General features: G+C 34.8%; 1 protein-coding gene and 1 non-coding gene across 3 annotated transcripts in view; one reads left to right on the top strand and one right to left on the bottom strand.

Moving 5' to 3' along the window:
- Window positions 1-20316, top strand: part of hdm (meiosis specific with OB domains hold'em) — a 58961-nt gene extending 38645 nt beyond the window's left edge. For both annotated transcript variants that reach the window (XM_081750727.1, XM_081750728.1), the window contains exon 10: window positions 18081-20316. In XM_081750727.1, coding sequence (XP_081606853.1) covers window positions 18081-18269 — 189 coding nt within the window. In that variant the 3' untranslated portion in view covers window positions 18270-20316. The remainder of the gene's footprint in view (window positions 1-18080) is intronic.
- On the bottom strand, window positions 7824-7895 carry TRNAA-CGC (transfer RNA alanine (anticodon CGC)). The gene has a single exon. It is a non-coding gene; the product is annotated as a tRNA-Ala (tRNA).
- Window positions 20317-20924: the final 608 nt, after the last annotated feature.

Below are 20924 nucleotides of genomic sequence, written 5' to 3'. Positions count from 1 at the left end.
AGAAGATATATCTAAATACTAGAGGAACCTCTAGCCTAAATTAAAAAAGAGGAAGAAATTGTCTGGGAGACCTTCTTGGCTACATAGTTATCTTCTGTGGTGTTAGACTTGGGTTTGATTCATGGTAGGAGTACAGTGTTATGGATTCCACGTTAAGCTGTAGGTAGCTACATAAGTCATGTAGCCTCAATGTTAGAAAGGAACCTAAAATAAATAAATAAATAAATAAATAAATAAATAAAAATAAAACTATCACAGTATTGTTGAGGAATACTACTACTTTGACTTTGATAAATGATCCTGCCTAACATGATTGTAGTACAATTAACCCGTACAGTACGCGGATCATTGTAGATTCAGACGAAATAGGTTAGTGTTGGATCAGATATTCAACATCAGGCAGAGAAAATTGGAAATACGAACATTTCTGAAGATTTTATTATGTTGTCCAAACCAGAAGCAGAACAAATTCCCGCGCTAGTTACCTCTTGGTACGTATTTCAACTGTCAATCGTTCAAGTGCATGCCTTTCTTAATTTTTTCTGGTTTTGTTACATCATGTTCTGCTCTGTCTGCGAATTCCGAAATGGTTCACATGAAAGAGCAAAGGATCTCTATTAATTTTTGTTTCAAACTGAAGAAAACTACAGCTCAAACCCATCGAATGCTGAACGAAACTTTTGGTAAGTAAGCTTTAAGTCAAAGTGGTTGAAGCGTTTCAAAGATGGCTGGGAGTCTGAGGAGTATGATATGACAGACATTCGGATCGATCATCATTATGCACAACTCCAGAAACGACGCGACAACTATCTTATATGAATAGGATCGTTCTAATAAATGTAGGTCGGAAAATGTTTCGTTTCAGAGTTATAAGAGACCGAAAATTCGGAAAATCACGTTTCAAAACACCCTAACTTGAGAATTATAGTATCTATCCCAAGTGGTTCAAAGAATTACACAGGAGTCCGTGTTTCAGAAACAGCGAAATAAATGCGCCATTCATTTGATGGAGTATTCCCATATTCCGACTTCCTTTATAGAGTTTGTTTCGCCGATAACAGAGAAAGATAAAACATGGATATCTAAAGAGAGCACATACTAGTTCTTTTGTAACTTCTTGAACCATTTGCGATAAATCTTATAGTTTCGACTTTTCAATATTTATTAACTCTGAAAGGAGGCGTTTTGTGACCTGTTTGTTAGATTTTTTTCTTTGTTTTTTTTTTCTCGTTTTATATAAGGAATCACTGCCTAAAGATTTTCGGCGGAGTTACCTTCCATCCTGCATAACGACGAGGGATCATTTGCTTGAAAGACGATTGTAATCAAATGCATACTTAAATTTCAACGCATCATGAAAACGTTATCGCGTTTTTAATTAGAAGTTAATCAACTATATGAGAAAAGAAGCTAAAGCTTTTAGTTAACTTTTTCACAATCACTTAATTTTTGGTATCCGTTTTAAATTACACTGTTAATAAATATGTATGTATGTGAACGATTTTAAAGAATCAATTTAGAAATTAGTATGAAGATATAAGTAGAGCAGTGTTGTGTACATAAATTATTTCCCACTTCTTGAATAGTTTAAATTCTTTGAGCTGAATAAAGAGTTTGAAATTAAATTCAGCAATTTCGTACGTAAGATGTATATATATACTGAACATTTAAATATGCAATGGCAAATCTATTGCCATCAGCTGGGTCGAGCATAAAGCGAATGAGTGAGTATTAGAAATGGTGGTGGTGGTGGGGAAAGAACAATTTTATCCCTTCTGCTGGTTCCACGTTTTTTTACTAGTTATCTAATTTATATTATTAAGAAGAGGAAGAGAAACTGGTTGGGACATTGGCTAAGAAGGAACTGCATTATGAGGGACGTGCTAGAGGGTATGATGGAAGGAAAGAGTCGGAGAGGGCGAAGGAGACTACAATTAATGGACGATATTAAAACGGAAATGTCGTACGTGAAGACGAAGAGGGTAGCGGAAGATTGTGGAACGTGGAAGCTTCTAGGCTGCAGCAAGTGATCTGCCAATAATGGCAGAATACCTATGATGACGATGATAATTTTTGCCTCACATCAGAATTTAAATAATGCCCTCAAAATGCACAATCACCGGAGGCCCCGAAGATGAAGGGGGAAGTTTTTTTTCGCCACTACCGATGTGATTTCCTTCTTGCAAAACTCTGTAGCCACTGCTTTTATCCTGCATAATATTTCAGCAAATTAGTCACCAGTAAATACTTTACTCATTATCTTTTAGAGCTCTTTCCTGTTACTATTTGCATCAAAGTTTACCAATGGGTATTCAAGAATTGTTTTAATATTGCTGAGCTCCTGCTTAGCGGAATTCTAAGCACGCATGACTTCTGTTGACTTGTTCCCTTCTTGTATTCCCAATAGGAGTACTTAATCCTTTCCATCATGAGGCTGGAAAACTACCTGAATTAAGAGCTATCGAACTAATGTCCAAAAAGCCAGAAATAAAGACACCTGAAAACCAATGCGCTGACTACGCATCACCCCGTTGAACATGTGCCATCTGGCCAGCCGTAGCCGTTTATAAACTGTAGCAACGAATGTTTAGCTAGACAAATTAGATAATTAGTGAAAACATGGAACCGGCAGAAGGAAGCATTTTCTGCCCTTCTATTAGTTGAAATCCGTATGTGACACATATAGCTACATAGTTACCTCATAGCATTGGCGCACAAATAATAGCTTTTATATTTTATATTTTTCTATGCGTTATATATATATATATATATATATATATATATATATATATATATATATATATATATATATATGTTAAAATGGTGAAAGAAAAGTAATATTCGGTTAACAAATTCTAAATATAAATAAATAAAAGCGAACTTGATTGCAGTAGCATTTGGAAGCTACAGTATGTGTTACGAAATTAACACGTGCGTGAAAATAAGCTATCTCTTTGTCATAGAAATTAAGGTTTACGTCCTGGGATGTATAATGCCAGTTTTCCGTTTTTACACAGCATTACAGATTTAGAAAGCTCCACGTGGATACATTCAAAGTTAACTACTATCTTAGACAGTCTATAAAATGTTAAAGTTAGTACTTAAATTGTAAATTACGATGATGATTTGAATATATTTCGGAAATTGCTATACAAACCTTAATTTAACATATATGCGAAACATGTTCAAATTATTGTTGTAATTTACAATTTAAATATGCATGTGTGTATGCTTCCACGACATAGCAATCACTAGTCCCGTCATATTTCTCTAGTTACACCACTATTTATTCTAACAACATTAATGATTTAGTGTGTAGATGTACTTGTATACCATACCACATTAACCTCAAACGCATATTAATTTGTTTATTATTTGTTTAAAATGAATTAACACTTCTGGGATCGCATTCTACTAACATACCTAATAATTTCTTCTTACGCACGTAGACATGTTAAAAAAAAAAAAAAATAGGAACGACAACTATTCCGATCCAAAATTCTGATTTTATTTAGAATCTGGATTTTTCCGAAACCCGGATATAGGTTTTTCTCCAAAATCCATGAAGTAAAAAAAATCCGGTATCGGAAAATAAAATCTCCGGATTTCGGATTTTTTAAAGCCATTCCTAGCAGAAACATTTATATTTACGAAAGACTTGACTGGGTGAATTTTGATCTTTAGGAGCACAACATTTCAGGAATTCTAATGTTAAGCAATCACAAATACGTAATATTAATAATAGGTTGATTATAATACTCATCTATATTAATAGTGTCGTCTTATACGACTTTGAGAGAAATAACGTTTCGGTGTGCCGTGTTGAGTTATGGATAATTTATGTTGTGTCGCGAGAAGAAAAAGGTTGAGGAACACTGCTATATACTATATATTTGTAATTCAAACTTAATCCCTCACAACAATCCCAAACATACTGTTACTTTATAGTTCTCACCGACGCTACAACTATACTTATTAATACTTTTATTATTATTATTATTATTATTATTATTATTATTATTATTATTATTATTATTATTATTATTATTATTATTATTATTATTATTATTATTATTATTATTATTATTATTATTATTATTATTATTATTATTATTATTATTTGGTGAATTTTATATTTTATTAATACTTGTGTGCTAAAAAAAAAAATACCATGAGAAAGATTAATTGAATATGTGGGCTTTGATGCGTTCTTTTAGGAAAGGAGGGGAAGCAAATTATCCTATTCAGCGGGGCGAAAAATTGCCTCGAGCCGGCTCTGTTCGTAGACTGCATAATTCAGATTTCGAATCCCTGTTACTTAAAGGCATTACGGATTCGACACTTTTAGAAAATTCCATATGGACATATTTAGAACCACCTGCCAGCTTACAATATATCGAACGACAAAGTTGTGACGCCTTTTAAGAATATACACTGATGTTGCTTTTCGCCTGCTTTACTTTTCATTATCATACTTATTTATGACATACAGAAGTTTATGATTATTATTTTACATCCACGTTAAACAGTAAAATAGCTTATATAATAATATCCTACATTAATGAAAATATGATACAAAACTCGCAAATTGTATTTCATCAAAGGAGATTCAAGCACTCATATACTTTCAGGACAAGAATGATTTTTGTTTATCTTAATATAGTAAGTGTTTTCTCCGTAATATCTTGCTGAACCGTGATAATTTTTGAGGACGTTTGCTAGCAGCTCAAAATCACAGGGTTGCCAGTGCAAAGAAATATAAATTATCAAAATACTTAAAGACAACAAACCATCATTATAACCACCCATTCCAACTCTGTGATTTTGAGTATTGTCTGCTAGCAAACGTCTGCTAAAATCGACACGGTTCTTGCCGAAGAGGTATTCATACCCTGGAACCAGTGGTGCTATTCATCCGATTCGTTAGAATCGATTGTTAAAATATTTCGAGTTCGCAGAACCGTTCGTTATAGTCAGATATAACAGTAATTTTACCCAATTATACTCAGAAACAGTAAAGTTTAGCCTATCTTTGTCTTTTGAAACTCTTACAGCTACAGGGTTAAACATATGATTTCTAAGATCAAGGTATAAGCGTTTATTTCTTAATCTCAGATATCAAGAATGAGAACTGGGACCACATCAGTGTAATGGTGAGGGTTATTTATATTTGAAACGCATACATACCATTATCAACAATTGTCGATCCACTGATGGATTAAGGTTTTTCCTAGACTTTTGACAACCATCCGTCTTGGATAATTCCCTTTCCAAGATATTCACAGTGCTACCTAATTTCGTCACACCACCTTGTATTAGGATGCTCTGTATGTTGCTACTTGACGCTTGTGGTATACAGTAAAAATTCATATATATATATATATAGGGTATATATATATATATATATATATATATATATATATATATATATATATATATATATATATGTGTGTGTGTGTGTGTGTGTGTGTGTGTATGTGTGTGTGTAACCCATTGTTAAAAAATTAGAATAATACCACTGCCTGGAACCCCCTTCGTACTCTACTGTATAGCTATAGGCGCGTATATGGTTCTCGTTACTAATAAGACATGAGCGTCTTTATTCGGAACGCAAGGACTTAAATGGAGATAGAATAGAATGTCAGCGATTTTACACTTTTTAATATAGTGTGATTTTACACTTTTTAATATATATATATATATATATATATATATATATATATATATATATATATATATATATATATATTAAAAAGTGTAAAATCACATTAGCACTTCATATATATATTTTATAGGCTTTTTAAACCAAAGAAAAGAAAGAAAATCGAATGACAGATAATTATATTGTGTCGGTCATTTGCCTTAAAACATAATTAATTACACCTTTGCGTCAACAATTGATAGTTGTTTGGTTGGAATTCAGCTTCGTTTTTCAGCAAGCTGGTAGCCAATCCAAAAATGAAGGGGGGTCCGATCCAACCATATTAGAGTTCATTTGCAAGCCTACCGTGAAAAGTTTAGGTGTGCCAGCAAAAATTTAGGGGGGGCGACCCCTAGACCCCCGGTGGGTACGGGCCTGATTTTCAGCACCGAGACTGTTTGAGATGTGGACCTTATACCACCATAATGCGTTCAAATTTTAAGGTATCTTCCACCGGGAATCGAACGCAGGGAATAATTTTACCCTTTTAGGATTTCCACTTTTTGAGGTAAATTTTAGACTTCCAGTCAAACAGCTACTTCTTCCTTACTATTTATCGTAGGATCATGGTTCATACTCGTTTTGTTCAGGATAGAGCATCCTTTCCAAAGGTACCACTCACTTGTCCATATTATACACCAGAAACGGGAAAATGGGGGAAAACCGGGAGTTTTTTCGAAAAAAATCAAAATTTTTGCACCCCTCTGGTCCGGGCCTGGGTTCATGTAGGGATCTGAAAATCCCTTGAAAAATACGTAGTTATGTACACATTGTGTGTGCAAAATTTCAATCTGGTATCGTGAAAACAAATGACAGAAAAAGTTTTGAAAATCTGAAAGTGACCCATTTATATCTATCTATCTATCTATCTATCTATCTATCTATCTATATCTATCTATATCTATATATATATATATATATATATATATATATATATATATGTGTGTGTGTGTGTGTGTGTGTGTGTGTGTTCCTTTTTTTTACTGCGTCATTACTGTTTGGCCTAGAGTCATGATTCAAACGTCATTTTCTTCAGTATAACGCACCCTTTCCAACAATACCACTCACATGTCCGTATCATACATCTAAACCCAAAAATTCAGGAAAACCGATTTAAAAAGAAAATCACCTCCTTGGAATAGTAGTGCCCCTCGGGACTGGGGTCAGGCTCAAGTAGGAATCCAAAAAAAAAAAAAAAAAGAGAGAGAGAGAGAGAGAGAAATACTCAAAGGCGCACACAATCCGTACGCAAAATTTCGATGTGATATCTTGAAAACCAAGGGCGTGACATTTTTTTTTTTTTTTTTAATTTGTCTTAGGAAAAAATGTCACGCCTCTCCGTCGCCAAATTGACCATCCGGTTCCAAAACACATCTGGGGTGTTTTCTGGTCCATTCTTGACTTGACCATTTTTTTTAAAAAAGGGATGTTATAGAACCTAAATAAGCGGTCAAAGCAGTGGCGTCATTTCAGACTTCGCTTGAGGGGATCAAGAGCACCACCGAGATAGAGACTTTCACGTTTTGTACTAGTATATTAGTAGGCAATCTATTAAAATATATATATATATTTCTCAAACGCTTGGGGGGAAATTGCCCCCTCCTTCCCCCCTAAATGACGCCCCCGGGTCAAAGACAACACTATGCTACGCTAACAAAAGTTACCATAAATCCATAAAAAGTTAAGTGTTTTAGAAGTATGATAACGAAAATTCTTATCTTTTCATAAATATCCATCATCCGAACAAAAACTGATAACTAGATGAGATCAGTGGCGGATCTACAAGGTAAAAATTTTTGGGAGCAGCCGCCTAAACTATGATAGGAATACCATTAATTTTATGAACTTTCAAAAATACATAAATAATAGCTTAAATTATTTTTGTTACTCAGAAAACTGGGGAGATAGGACCCCCGGCCCCGGGATAGATTGGCCACTATCTCTGCTTAACAATAAATTTACAGAACACTACTTAAGAAAAAGTGAACGATTCTTGCAAATCAAGAAATTATTTTAAGAGCTGAAAAAAAATTGTACTCGAAGCAAGTAATAATAAAATCATTATTATAAGTGTGTTTTTCAGGCATTGAATTATTAAATTAAAAACAAGAAAAAAGTAACCTGGAGGTGCTGGGGTTCGAACCCAGGACTTTCTGCATGCGAAGCAGACACTCTACCACTGAGTTACACCCCCGACGAGAAGATCGGACTCAAGTTGCACGCTATACGGGAAAGCCACACCGCGCGCTGTTGTGAGCTTGAGCTCTTAAATTTTTACGCGCATTCAACAGTACAATGGATATAATATTTTGTTCTTAGTGTATGTCTATTCACAAAATAGTTCTATACTAGCACAAAATCTTGCAACATAGCTTCTCTTTCTTTGGTTATTGACAGATCATTACATTACATAGCTGTTGGCAGGAGTAAGAGCCGGTGTTGAACGGTGTCATTCGCCTTAATATTTCTGTTGTGTAATACACAAGTTTCTTTACACACACACACACACACACACATATATATATATATATATATATATATATATATATATATATATATAGAGAGAGAGAGAGAGAGAGAGAGAGAGAGAACCCACACGTACGAAAATATCTTTCAGTGAGATATGCAACAGTTGTTGAGGGTTTTAACATCTTTAACATTTATTATGACAAGTATGGGCGCCCGAAGGACAAGGGGTCGGGGGGGGGGGGAGGAAATGAATACGCAATATAGCAAACCAGGTATATTAATAGCAGAAATACCATACCAGACGTAATAGGTGCCTTCCATTTCAATTCAGGCAGAGCATGTACCATCACCATCTCAGATATTGTTGAAACTTTTTTTATAGCAACTAGACATGTTTTTAAGAGACCCATATTTTTTTGTTTTGTCGAAAAAAATTTTCCCGCCAAGTAATGGGCCATCAAAGACGGGGAGTACAATTTATGAATTGTAGAACAGGGAGTAATCTACACCCCCCCAACACCCCCCTAACACCCCTCCAAATTTCTTTACACACACCCCTGGATGGAAAAGGAATACTCCCCCAAATCCAATTGTATCAATCAGTATCATATAGGTTATTTATTACATCAAGTTAAAAAAGGTTTAGCGTTTATGGAAGGAGGCAATATTCTTATTTATTTATTTCACTTCAAAATACGAAGCGACCTCGTTCTCATGTACGGCTTTGAGAACCACACGACCTCATTGTTTCGGGCGGTGTTTCGATCAAAACAATTGACAAAACAGACCGCTGATACCTACCCTCCTGGGTTCCGCGGTCGTTTCCGAGAAAAGAGATTGATGAACAGAAGCAGATGACTGAAATTGGCAACGTCTTGAGCGGTCATTCACCTACCTCCTCCTCAATAAGGAAAAATGTGACAATATAGTAATAAGCTTATACCAGATTCAGTTAGTAAGTGCTACTCTGCAACAGGCTCGCAACCAGAAGGGGGTTGGGGAGGGCTCGGCCCCTCCTAAATTTTTCATGTCCCCCAGACCCCAATACAAAATGCACAATTTAGATATTTGTAAGAGAATTTTTAATGACTTGGCCCCTCCTAACATATTCATGGCCCCCAAAACTCTGTAGCTGGTTTCGAGCCTGTTCTGCAAGTGGTGTATCAATTAGTGGACGAACGTTAGAAGGGTGTAGTCAAAACGTTTTTAGAAATGAAGAGATCGATTGAAGTAAGAATTACATATATTTTAGACTGAGACTAGTGTTATGCAGGAACGCATTTGGCGCTATCTTAATTTTTTGTAAAGTATTTTTTATTCACGTAAATTCATTGAGCGGAACAGGGCTCATAGTGAGTAACTTTTTTAACTAAAATTTACTTTTTTCAAGTTGGTAACTAAAAGTTATTTTTTTTAAATTTGTCACTAAAAGTTACTTTTTTGAAAGGTAAAGTGACTTTTTCGTGTGATTTATGTTTTGCATTGGCAGTTTTCTAAGAAAAATATAAAAACAAATGGAAAAAGGCAGAAACTTGTTAGGTACTCATTACTCTTCTGAAAGCTTCAGTATGTGAAACAGTCAGCTTCATTCTCACTTCAGCTCTTATTCTTTCTAAAGCACAGTGGACGGTTGGTGGATGCTTAAGTTCTCAAGGTGGGGTTGAGAACCTTTCTGTGTCTATTCTTTCTTCTATCATAATAATCTTTTAATTTTCTCTCGTAATAGTTAACGCTCCGTTCAACGTTGTGTGTGTGTGTTTGTGTGATTCATCATGTTCGTCTTGTGTTATGCTTTTTGTATGTTCTTAAGAGTAGGTGATGAATTTGAATATTTCACGTTTTTGAGAACTCTTAATGCGAAGTTAAATATAATGTCTGGGATGAAGAAATTCTGAAATAGGCCAGAACTGGTTCCACTTACTCAGAAACTTTTTACATCTGCTAAGTCTGCTTACCGTAACTACAAAGCATATTTTGAGAACCTAAGAAAGGAGGAATATTAAAAAGAAGAAACAAAACAACAAAGAAAGAGAGCTAGAAATTGACAAAGGAAAAAAGGGGCATGATGAGATCTTGTGTGCTTTTGACCATTTTTTGGTCACTTTTCAACTATTTACAAGAGACCAGACCACTATGAGCCCTGAGATTATTAAAATTAGGGTATATGAAAGAAGGCAAAACAGTAAGATTCAAAATATTTGTAAATTGAAAAACTGGATTTCTGGAAAACAACTAAATCAATGAATAATTTCTTATGAAAGATATTCAGACCGAATAACGTAGCCAGGAAGGGCAGGAACGGAGATTAAGAGATCAAATAATATTACAACAATTAACGTTAACTACAGGGTTAGAATATTAAAATAATGAAATTGGAACTATGTACAGTATTAATTACTAAACGAATGTGATTTCAGCATGGGACGAGGGATTTTTTTCTCAATATTTTGGAAAAAAAAATCACCCACTAAAACTTGCTGGGGGTGAATAAATTGAAATAATAGCAGAATTTTGCAAAATAATTACAATAATTCGTATGTAATCAATTCACATGTAGGGAAATTATTGGGTAAAATAGTAGAGGTTAATTACCAATACAGTGAAACCTCTCTTAACGGATATCTCTCAATAATGGACATCTTCATAAGAGGTCAAACTTTCTTATTCTTCCATGCCATAAATATGTGTGGTGTGGTGTTATGAGAGAGAACCCTTCCTTTTAGGGACACCTCTCATTTACAGACAAGTAAACGGTTCCACCGATGTCCGTTTTGAGAGGTTTCACTGTATTACTTAGTTTAATAATAATAATAAATGCTTAAAGTGTGAACTTACTTTATTGAACCTACCACTGCGAAGAGCTGATATTATTATTATTATTATTATTATTAGTAGTAGTAGTAGTAGTAGTAGTAGTAGTAGTAGTGGTAGTAGTGGTGGTGGTGCAACAGTTGCGTAACAAAATATACTGTTTTCTTGTTTGAGTCTGTTTAAAAATTATATCACTATTCTGAGAGCACACCCCCCCTTTTATTTTGAACACACCCCCAAGTAAAAATTTCTGGCGTACTTACTGTTGTAGAAGACATGGAAAATGGTCACTTTCGGAGCCTCACCATTCGGCTATGGAGACAGGTAGAGTTATAATTCTTGTTGTGGTATGTACATAGGGATATAAATAAACTATATTTTATTATAGTTTGGTTTGCGCATGCGTATCTTTTTGTACATAAATTAACAAATGAACGTCAATTTATCTGAAAAGTCGAAGTTTGCGAATTTTTTTCGAGCACTTCCGGTTCGAATTTTAAAATTCTGTTTTCACGGTTGGTAAGACCTAGTTACCCGCTTTCCGAAAAACATTTTGTATCGCTTCTGTAGTCAACCGTTTTGTCGCAAAAAATTCGAGAAATTGTAAAATTTTCAAAAATCGCCATTTTTGGGCGCCATTTTCTCGAAAACACCATTTTTTAAAATTCTGAAATTTTGTCAGATGGTTCAACTTTACCTGAATAATAAACACACCAAAGATCATTCTCGACCAATGCTTCATGGATTAACTGCAGCCTTTTAAAGTTAGCGAAGTTTCGCTAATTTTGATGTCACAGTTAGCAACACTGGGAACAATAAAAGTGCAATGATTTGATTATGTTTGTGGTTCACATTCATTAAATGAAGAATAAAAGGTTTTCTTGGCTGGTTTTTTATTATTTTGAACAAAGAGGCTCTCTGAAATAGTAAAATGAGCCTCCCCCTACTCCTCCGTTTTCTTAAACTGAAGTAATCTGAGGTGGAAATCACGATTAGGAAACACACAAATTTTAAGTTTACTTGAAATGGCCATCCAATGAATTCTGATGATCTATAAAAGGCCTAAACTATTACCTCAGTATGATTTGGAATGCTCCAGACAAAGTCTCAATTAAGTGCGATGTTATTACAGTGATCGAAAAATGACAAAAATTAAAAAAAAAAAAAAAAAAATCGAAACGTTTTCTTACGCGTTCCAAAGAAATTTACTGAATTTTTAAACAGAACAATCCCAGCATAAAAATGGGTCACTCGGAAGTTTATAGTATTCGACTAAAGTGTGTCAGTCCGCAACCTGAGAGGGAAGTGTGTGTGTGTCTGTGTGTGTGTGTGTGTGTGTGTGTGTATTGTGCAAATTTTAAGTTAGCTGCTACTGCGTTGCTACAAATCAAAGGTGCAACCTGTATTGAAGCTGTCATGAGTGACCTATTTCCTTTAGTAGTATGATCCGTAGAAAATGACAACTATCTTCCTCAAGAATGTGGTGAATGTCCTGGCGTGAAAGAAATAAGTGTTAAAAAAAAAACTGTTTCACTTTCTGTTTTCGTGTCGTACATTGCCGGTTTAACTGTAAGAATTGTAATTCATGACTACATCAAGAAAATCCAAAGAGAATCAATTGCTACCGAAAACCACCGTATAAAATTTCAAGATACAAATTCTATTTTACTTCATGTGGACTTCGTTGAAAACTGGACTGTTATTCTGCAAAGTGAAATTCAGAGTTATCACCGAAATATGAAACAATTGACAGTTTGTTGTAATAAACGACGATAAAACACACGATTCGGCTCATGTACTCATAGTCATGGACAATATTCTAAACATACTCGAAGAAAAGCGAAAATATATTTTATAGAAAAAGGTTTGAATACGTGAAAATTGGTGAATCTACAATTTCCCAAAACGTGTCAGTGATTTCTGATGGTGCTGCATCCCACTTTAAAAATCGCTTTCAGATGTTCGAGATGCAGACAGGTCCGATAAAGCAGTGTTTTTGCAGTGAAACCGGCCATGCAAGTGTCTCTACGACGGTAGTGGGGAAGGGGGGGGGGGCGAAGAATGTGGCAACGCGCCATAGCCTTAGGCTAAAACAGATACACAGTATTAAAACCGCAGAAGAAAAAAATGAAATGAAATCTTTAAGTTTTACGTTCCACGTTTATACCGGTTAGACTAAAGGAGACGGTGATTATGAGAAATGAATGAAATGGTGGAATGCAGAAAGTGGGAGGAAACGGGATAAGCCCAAGAAAACCCACAAGCACCGTGTTTCTCCACCACAAAGCCCACACGGCACGAGCTGGGATTGAACCAGGGACCCCAAGCACCGGAAGTGAACGCTCTACCACTGAGCCACCGCGTCCCCACTAAAACCGCAGGAGAATTCGTGAGTATAGTGCAAGTACTAACTCCGGGTATTACTCTCGTTTTGTTACCTGGAACTGAATTCGACGACTTCCGGAAGAAAAAAGGGAAAGTATGCGAACGGTAACTGGTATTCAATGAAGTTATCTTTGGCTTTCGGGAAAATTACGAAGTTTTTATGGCAGTAACGGGTCACCATGAGCTAATTTCATACTTCCCCCAAAATCGAACTTTTGCAATTCAAAGTGTAGATTTAAGAAATCTGCAAAAAGGAACTTTTGTTATATACATATATGAATGATAACCAGTGGTGCGTAGCAGAAATATTATGAATAAATCATGAATTACGTGAAGTTGAAGTGCTGTTTATGCTTCCACATGAACCTTCAGCAGGGTACAGGTTTCCAGAAGAGCATAAGAGAAGTGAAAATAAGTGTTTTGTGACTATCGACAATGTGCTACGCAGGAGCGGATCCAGGACGGACTTCTGGGGGGGGGGGATTGTAATCTGCTACTTAGAGCTACTTTTAAGAGCTCCAAACTCTGGGATGGGTTTTATTTATATATAAATAAGAAAGTTTCTTCTTCTGAGGGGGGAGGGCGGCAATCGTCCCTCTAGATCCACTCCTGGATGAGTTATGAGTGAACCAACATCTATTGGAGCATCTGCACGGTTACATGCTATTAGCAAAGAAGACAACCACCAAGCAAATGATTGATCCATGTTAAAAAAAAATCAGTGAAATTTTGTTTCCGAAGACCATTTTACGTAAGTGAACTTGAAATTTGTGTGTTTCGTAATCGTAATTTCCACCTCAGATTACTTCAGTTTAAGAAAACGGAGGAGTAGGGGGAGGCTCATTTTACTATTTCAGAGAGCCTTTTTAATCAAAATAATAAAAAAACAGACCAAGAAAACCATTTATTCTTCATTTAATGAATGTGAACCACAAACATAATCAAATCATTGCACTTTTATTGTTCCCAGTGTTGCTAACTGTGACATCAAAATTAGCGAAACTTCGCTAACTTTAAAAGGCTACAGTTAATCCATGAAGCATTGGTCGAGAATGATCTTTGGTGTGTTTATTATTCAGGTAAAGTTGAACCATCTGACAAAATTTCAGAATTTTAAAAAATGGTGTTTTCGAGAAAATGGCGCCCAAAAATGGCGATTTTTGAAAATTTTACAATTTCTTGAATTTTTTGCGACAAAACGGTTTACTACAGAAGCGATACAAAATTTTTTTCGGAAAGCGGGTAACTAGGTCTTACCAACCGTGAAAACAGAATTTTAAAATTCGAACCGGAAGTGCTCGAAAAAAATTCGCAAACTTCGACTTTTCAGATAAATTGACGTTCATTTGTTAATTTATGTACAAAAAGATACGCATGCGCAAACCAAACTATAATAAAATATAGTTTATTTATATCCCTATGTACATACCACAACAAGAATTATAACTCTACCTGTCTCCATAGCCGAATGGTGAGGCTCCGAAAGTGACCATTTTCCATGTCTTCTACAATTCATAAATTGTACTCCCCGTCTTTGATGGCCCATTACTTGGCGGGAAAATTTTTTTCGACAAAACAAAAAAATATGGGTCTCTTAAAAACATGTCTAGTTGCTATAAAAAAAGTTTCAACAATATCTGAGATGGTGATGGTACAATTTTATATTTTTTTGCCTGAGTTGAAATGGAAGGCATCAATATAGTAACCATGGAGATGGGCTCCCTCGAAAATTTTCTTCGGGCGCCAGTAAGGTATGTTATACAAACACTTTAAGTAATATTCATTTGAACCCACTTCATTGACGAAATTCAGTTAACGCCACACCTGGCATTAATTACAAAACGGCCTATGTTTAGCAGAAGGGGTCCAGCTCTTTTCTCTAAAAAATGTTACAATTTTGGTAATTTCTGCTCACATTCGGTTAGTTTGGGGTAGGATTGGTTAGTTTAAGTTAGGTTAGGCTAGTTTAGGTTACGTTAGGTTAGTTTAGTTTATGTTATATTACTGTAAGAATCCCGCATAATTTTCCAAAAAAATGATAGAATTTCGCTTATTTCTACTAATATTACGTTAGTTTAGGTTAGTTCAGGTTAGCTTACGTTAGTTTATGTTAGGTTAGGTTAGATTTGGTTACGTTATGTTACGTCTAAGTACTTGTATCACTCATTTCTCCTGTAAATTTTGCGTTTTTTACGTGCTTCTGGACCCCTTGTACTAAACATACTCCTACAAAACATATCAATGTATGGCCAATAAACGAAGATAAAAGGGATAATCCTAAGAAGGTTAGTAGGTCTACTTTTATACAGTTACAATTTGTGTAGAGAACTTCAAACTATTATTCTGGTAATAGTAAGAAGTAACGATAGTGAAATGCTGACCAAACATCACCCAACTACTGTTTGTTATTGGGGAATTGAGGAAGTTTTTTCCCCGAAAGAAACAAGTTCTAGGTAAATTTTGAACATTTGTATTAGGTAATCTAGCAGCAAAAACACAAGACACGTATCTATCTTTTGCAGAAGAATTCAGGTTTTCTTCTACCGGGCAAAAATAGCTGAATTACAAGGCCCGAATCCACGGGGGCATGGGGGGCCGGACCCCACTAAATTTTTACTGGCCCCTTAAAAATTGCACGGTAGGCTTGCAAATGAACTGTAATATGATGATGAATTAGGCTATAATATGTTTGGATCGAGCCCCCTTAACTTCTACCGCACCCCCTACATTTCTGAGCTGGGTACGGGCCTGATTCTTGACAGCCGACCATTAACCATACCTCCTGCGTGACTGTAATGCTAACAGCTCTCTCTCTCTCTCTCTCTCTGTCTCCCTCTCTTAGAGTTTTTGCTTCGCAATCAGGAAGTTCTACGTTCGAATCCGATGGTCAGGATGACATCATGACATGTTTTTCCTGTTCTACCAAGTTAATGGTGGGATGGTACTGTACCATTAAATATAGGCCATGAAGAACCTTCTTCAATTTCATTTCCCGCTGTTGTTTTATTTATTTATTTTTACTAATGATAACAATATAAATTGGCTTCGGAAGCTGTATCTGAAAGTCAGATTAAACAAATGAATTAAGAAGGCCTATATTGGGTTGTTACATGTAAAGGATTTTAGGATTTTTAGATTTCTGGGCTCTCGGCATCTAAGACCATGTAGCCCGTCACGTCCCTCGGCGAGCACACTATCCGGGGAAAGGGAAGAAAGAAAGGATTGGGGAAGAAAGGAAGCGGCCTGGGACCTATAAGTTAGGTACCACTCCGGCATTTGCCTGGTGTGAATGAGGAAAACCCAGGAAAACCTCTTTGATTGTGGCTGGCCTGAAAAAGCGTTTTACACTTTTTCGACCGAGTGCCCCCAGCGGGACCGCTCACACCGAAGGCGAGAGCGTTAGCGACTACGCTACGCGGAGCCACATTGTTACATGTAGTCTGTTACGTCTTATTGACGTGTATATTGACGTTATGTTAATTTACAATCTAATTGTGGATTCCTTAAATTCATTCCGAGCTCCCGCCGGGAATCAAACGAAGAAAACTGATAATTCACGAATGTGGACTTCAACACGCTTAGCCGAAAGGATAACGTAGACAGTGGGTTTTTTTAAAAAAATATATAATTATTATATGTTATAACTATTACACAAACTTGACATGTAATCTCAATTTAACGTATCGTAACTCCCGGGGGAGGGGGAAGCAAACTCGGGAATCTCCTCCGCCCCGTCCCCCTTCCCAAAATGCCTGAAAGAAACACTGTCATTGATTACGCTTAATTATATAAATACAATTAACCACTATATATATTATGTAATTTATTTTATTGTTTTAGCCCAGGGCCGGCCCTAGGCAATTTGCCGCCCCTTGCAATGGCATCGCCCCTTTTCCATAAAGAACAAATGTTAAAAGCCACGATTTTAAGTACGGTAGCCCATCATGAACTATGAATGGGAGGAGAAGAGCACTTGCATTCAGAAAGGTCTAAACACATACAATCTCGTCGTGTCTACGTTAGTGAAAGCAAACACATCATCCAAAGAGGAATAATAATCTTTATATATATATATATATATATATATATATATATATATATATATATATATATATAGAATTCAATATCGAGCTTCAATCTCAATATATCAGTTTGCGATTCCAGTGCAACTAGCTCTTTTATCTTTATTTCTTGAGTTTCCTTCTACTGTTTTTTTTTTTTTTTTAAAAAAAAGAAGAAAGGTCTCCACCTTCAATGATAAGGAACTTGTTTCTGACAAAGACAAGACTAGTTTTCATATCAAAACTGTAATAACTAACTAAATGGAACGGTGTTCGTTACTGTTCGAGAATTGAGGTCTTGTATTCGACAACAATCAAACAATTCATACTGGGGTTTGTTTGACCATTTGCTTTATCACTGTCCATGTGACCTTAAAGTAATGCGATCTAAACATAATTTATGAATGTAGTATTCAAATAGAAGGTTAGTTTAATAAATTTAACTACCATCATCATTAAGTCTGTTTCCAATAAGAAATATTTATTTTAAATAATATAGTTATGATAGATTTTGCCGCATCTCGAAATTTGCCGCCCCTGTATTAACCTATATATAAAATGTATTATTATTATTATTATTATTATTATTATTATTATTATTATTATTATTATTATTATTATTATTATTATTATTATTATTATTTTGCCTGTAGGTGAATCAGTTTCTGGGGATGTCTGGAGATGTACGAACTGCGTTAAAGTGGAAATTACTTCTGGAGCGCTGTGCTGCAAGAGTTCTTGTGCTTCGCTGCTCTTCCGATCGGCCAAGGCCTTTGGTATCCTTGTTATCCTGCAGCCCTGCAGACCCAGCAGAAGTTTCATCTCGTTGCCCTATCTACTGAAAGATATTTATCGCCATTTATTTTTCTCAATAGTATAATTTATAGTTAGATTGTTTCTATAGTTACGACGAAAGTTACTAATGTTTTATTTATTCCTTTATTTATTTTATCATATAGAAATTCCAAATATCCTAAAACTATTGTTTACTAACCTTTGATGCTATAGGTAAACAAGTACAATGCCGAAATCTGTCTGAATTTAGCAGAGGGACAATATTAGAAATAAGAACGAAATCTTAAAACCTGTTAGTATTTGTGCTGGAGTATTTTTCATTAAGATAAACGATACATCCTATTGTATCAATTTAATAAATAATAAATATATTAGGGTACGGTTTTTGAACTTTTTTTTTTTAAATAACTATTACAAAAATATGTTTTCTTAGTTGTGTTAATGTATTCAGGAAAAAAATAATAGATACTTTCAATGTTCTTTATTTATATTCAAATATATGTAGGGTACATGAGTTGTTGGTATATAACATACTTGGAAAATGATTCCTTATGCTAAAGGGAAAAAAAAAAGTTTGAAAAGAAATGTGGACCGACAACCAATTAGGATAGAAGATGAAGGAAAGCATGCTAAAATATATAATTATAAACAAGAAGCGAAAGAGAAGCTAAAAACTTCCGAAGTAGGTAATCGTATTATATTAAAAGCAAATAATCACTGCGCAAGCGAATTTTAGTGTCAATATTTAGGGTCAATATGAAGGACTTTGTTTCAGGAATCACTTACATTACCGTGATTTTATTAAATAACTTAACACAATGTTACCGCATCGACGCCATCTTTTTTTTTCTTTTTGCCCATTGATTATATAGCAAATTATTTTTCTGTCTTGTTTAAAATAAACTGGAATTTTAAATATGCAATTTTGTTTATTTCTAATGTAAACCTAATTAAATGTCCATTGTACTTTTCAAAATAGATTTGTACCATATATTAAATTTAAATAATACAAATTTATTTGAAAAAAAAAAGCGAAAGATATTTAATTAAACTTGAAAAAGAAATCAGTAAAATTACATCGTTAAAATTTCAGTCCCTTTCCAAGAGAACAGAGAGAGAATAGTTTCTAATATAAATCAATTGGCTTAAAAAAAAAAAAAAAAGCGCAAGGTATTGACCACCGTTAATTGTTGGATATGATTTTCTTCTTTGGCGTTTAACTGCTATCAATGCCTAGCTATATTTGCTTTGAATGTATTCCTGTAAATGTATGTTTGTGGGGAGAAGAGGGGGAATCGCTGACATTTGACAAGGCTCGTAAATTAAGCATTTATCTACTCTTGCCCCATGTTTACAGTACTTACTATCTTTTCATGGATTAAATTTTAGAAAGTGAAGAACTTAAAATAATGTTATTGTTGGCATGTTTGAAAATGATCATTCAAACTAAAAAGGTGGAAAAGTTTCTGTGAAAGATGTCGATACCTTGTTTATTATTTATTTATTTTAGTACCTTTATAGTATAAAGGAATTTTTTTTTCAAAATTGGACCATGTTATTTAACAACATCCTATGTGTATATTCATTATAGTAGCTATGGTATTGTTATATTTAGATATTATAATCATCAGCTAAGGATTTTCATTGTTCAAGCACATTTTTTACTCTTAAAGAATAAAAATATAACATTGTTTTCTTACCTGAACGTTTAAGTATATTGAATAAAATACAAGAACTATTTTTAGGGTTTCCAGTTTCTAGCGCTCCAAAATAATCGTAGAATTCAATGTTTCCTGGTTAATTGGTTTCCATAGTGCCTATTTTGGATTTTTAAAAATTTATTTTTAGCTTTCTTTCAACATAATTTTTGTTATAGTACTATGTTATGTAGGTATAATTCAACATATTTGTGTATCAGTGACTGTGAGAATCGCTGTGATGTTTCTTATAAACGAGTGAAACTGTGGAATTCTGTAGCCCATGTTTGGTTTTAGTTTATTAATTGAAGTTAAGCGAATGTGAGTAATAATAAGAAGACAAAACTATTTCTGTTTGTACTGTACAAAATGTATTTATTGTATTATTTATTGACTTTGTTGACTTAATAAAACATTTTCTCTCTCTCCATTTCATGACAACCTGCTTTACTGTATAGCTAGTATAGAGCCATCTATTAGCGATTAGGGAAAGTAAGGAAAGTTTGCGGTAGGCAACAGATGGCAGGATCATCGGCTCAGGAAGGATTCTGTTCTATGCTTTCTGTGCATAGATCTCTTGTATTCAAGATTTGAGTATTTCAGAAGCAAGATGAGGATTAAATTATATATCATTTTACTTTTTAATCTTCGGATTTTTTTTAAACTTATAGTTTTGTGTCATATTTATCGGAAAAAGTTATAAATCAATCTGAAAAGTGTTATTCTATAAATACTCTAGAGCAGTGGTTCCCAAACGGTGTGTCGCGCAGTCCTATAGACTATGTCCCAAAATTGTAGTGTGTAGAATACAAAAAACAATAATTACTTAAAACCAATGAGACAGACGGTATCAATCAATGCTTCAAGCGGCAGCAACAATGCCCAGTATTACATTGCGCAGGCGCGCTTCCGGAAATTTTTGTTGGGACGGGTCCAAACTTTGAGGATGGGGGCACTACGTCTATGTAGTATTGAACTGATGTTATTCTACATCAGAAAAAGATG

This window comes from Thermobia domestica, chromosome 3 (assembly GCF_964235325.1).
Source record: "Thermobia domestica chromosome 3, izTheDome1.hap1.1, whole genome shotgun sequence".
In the NCBI taxonomy this organism is placed as follows: Eukaryota; Metazoa; Arthropoda; class Insecta; order Zygentoma; family Lepismatidae; genus Thermobia; species Thermobia domestica.
Note: the sequence above shows the minus strand (reverse complement) of the source record. Positions and strands in the feature narration are given on the sequence as shown.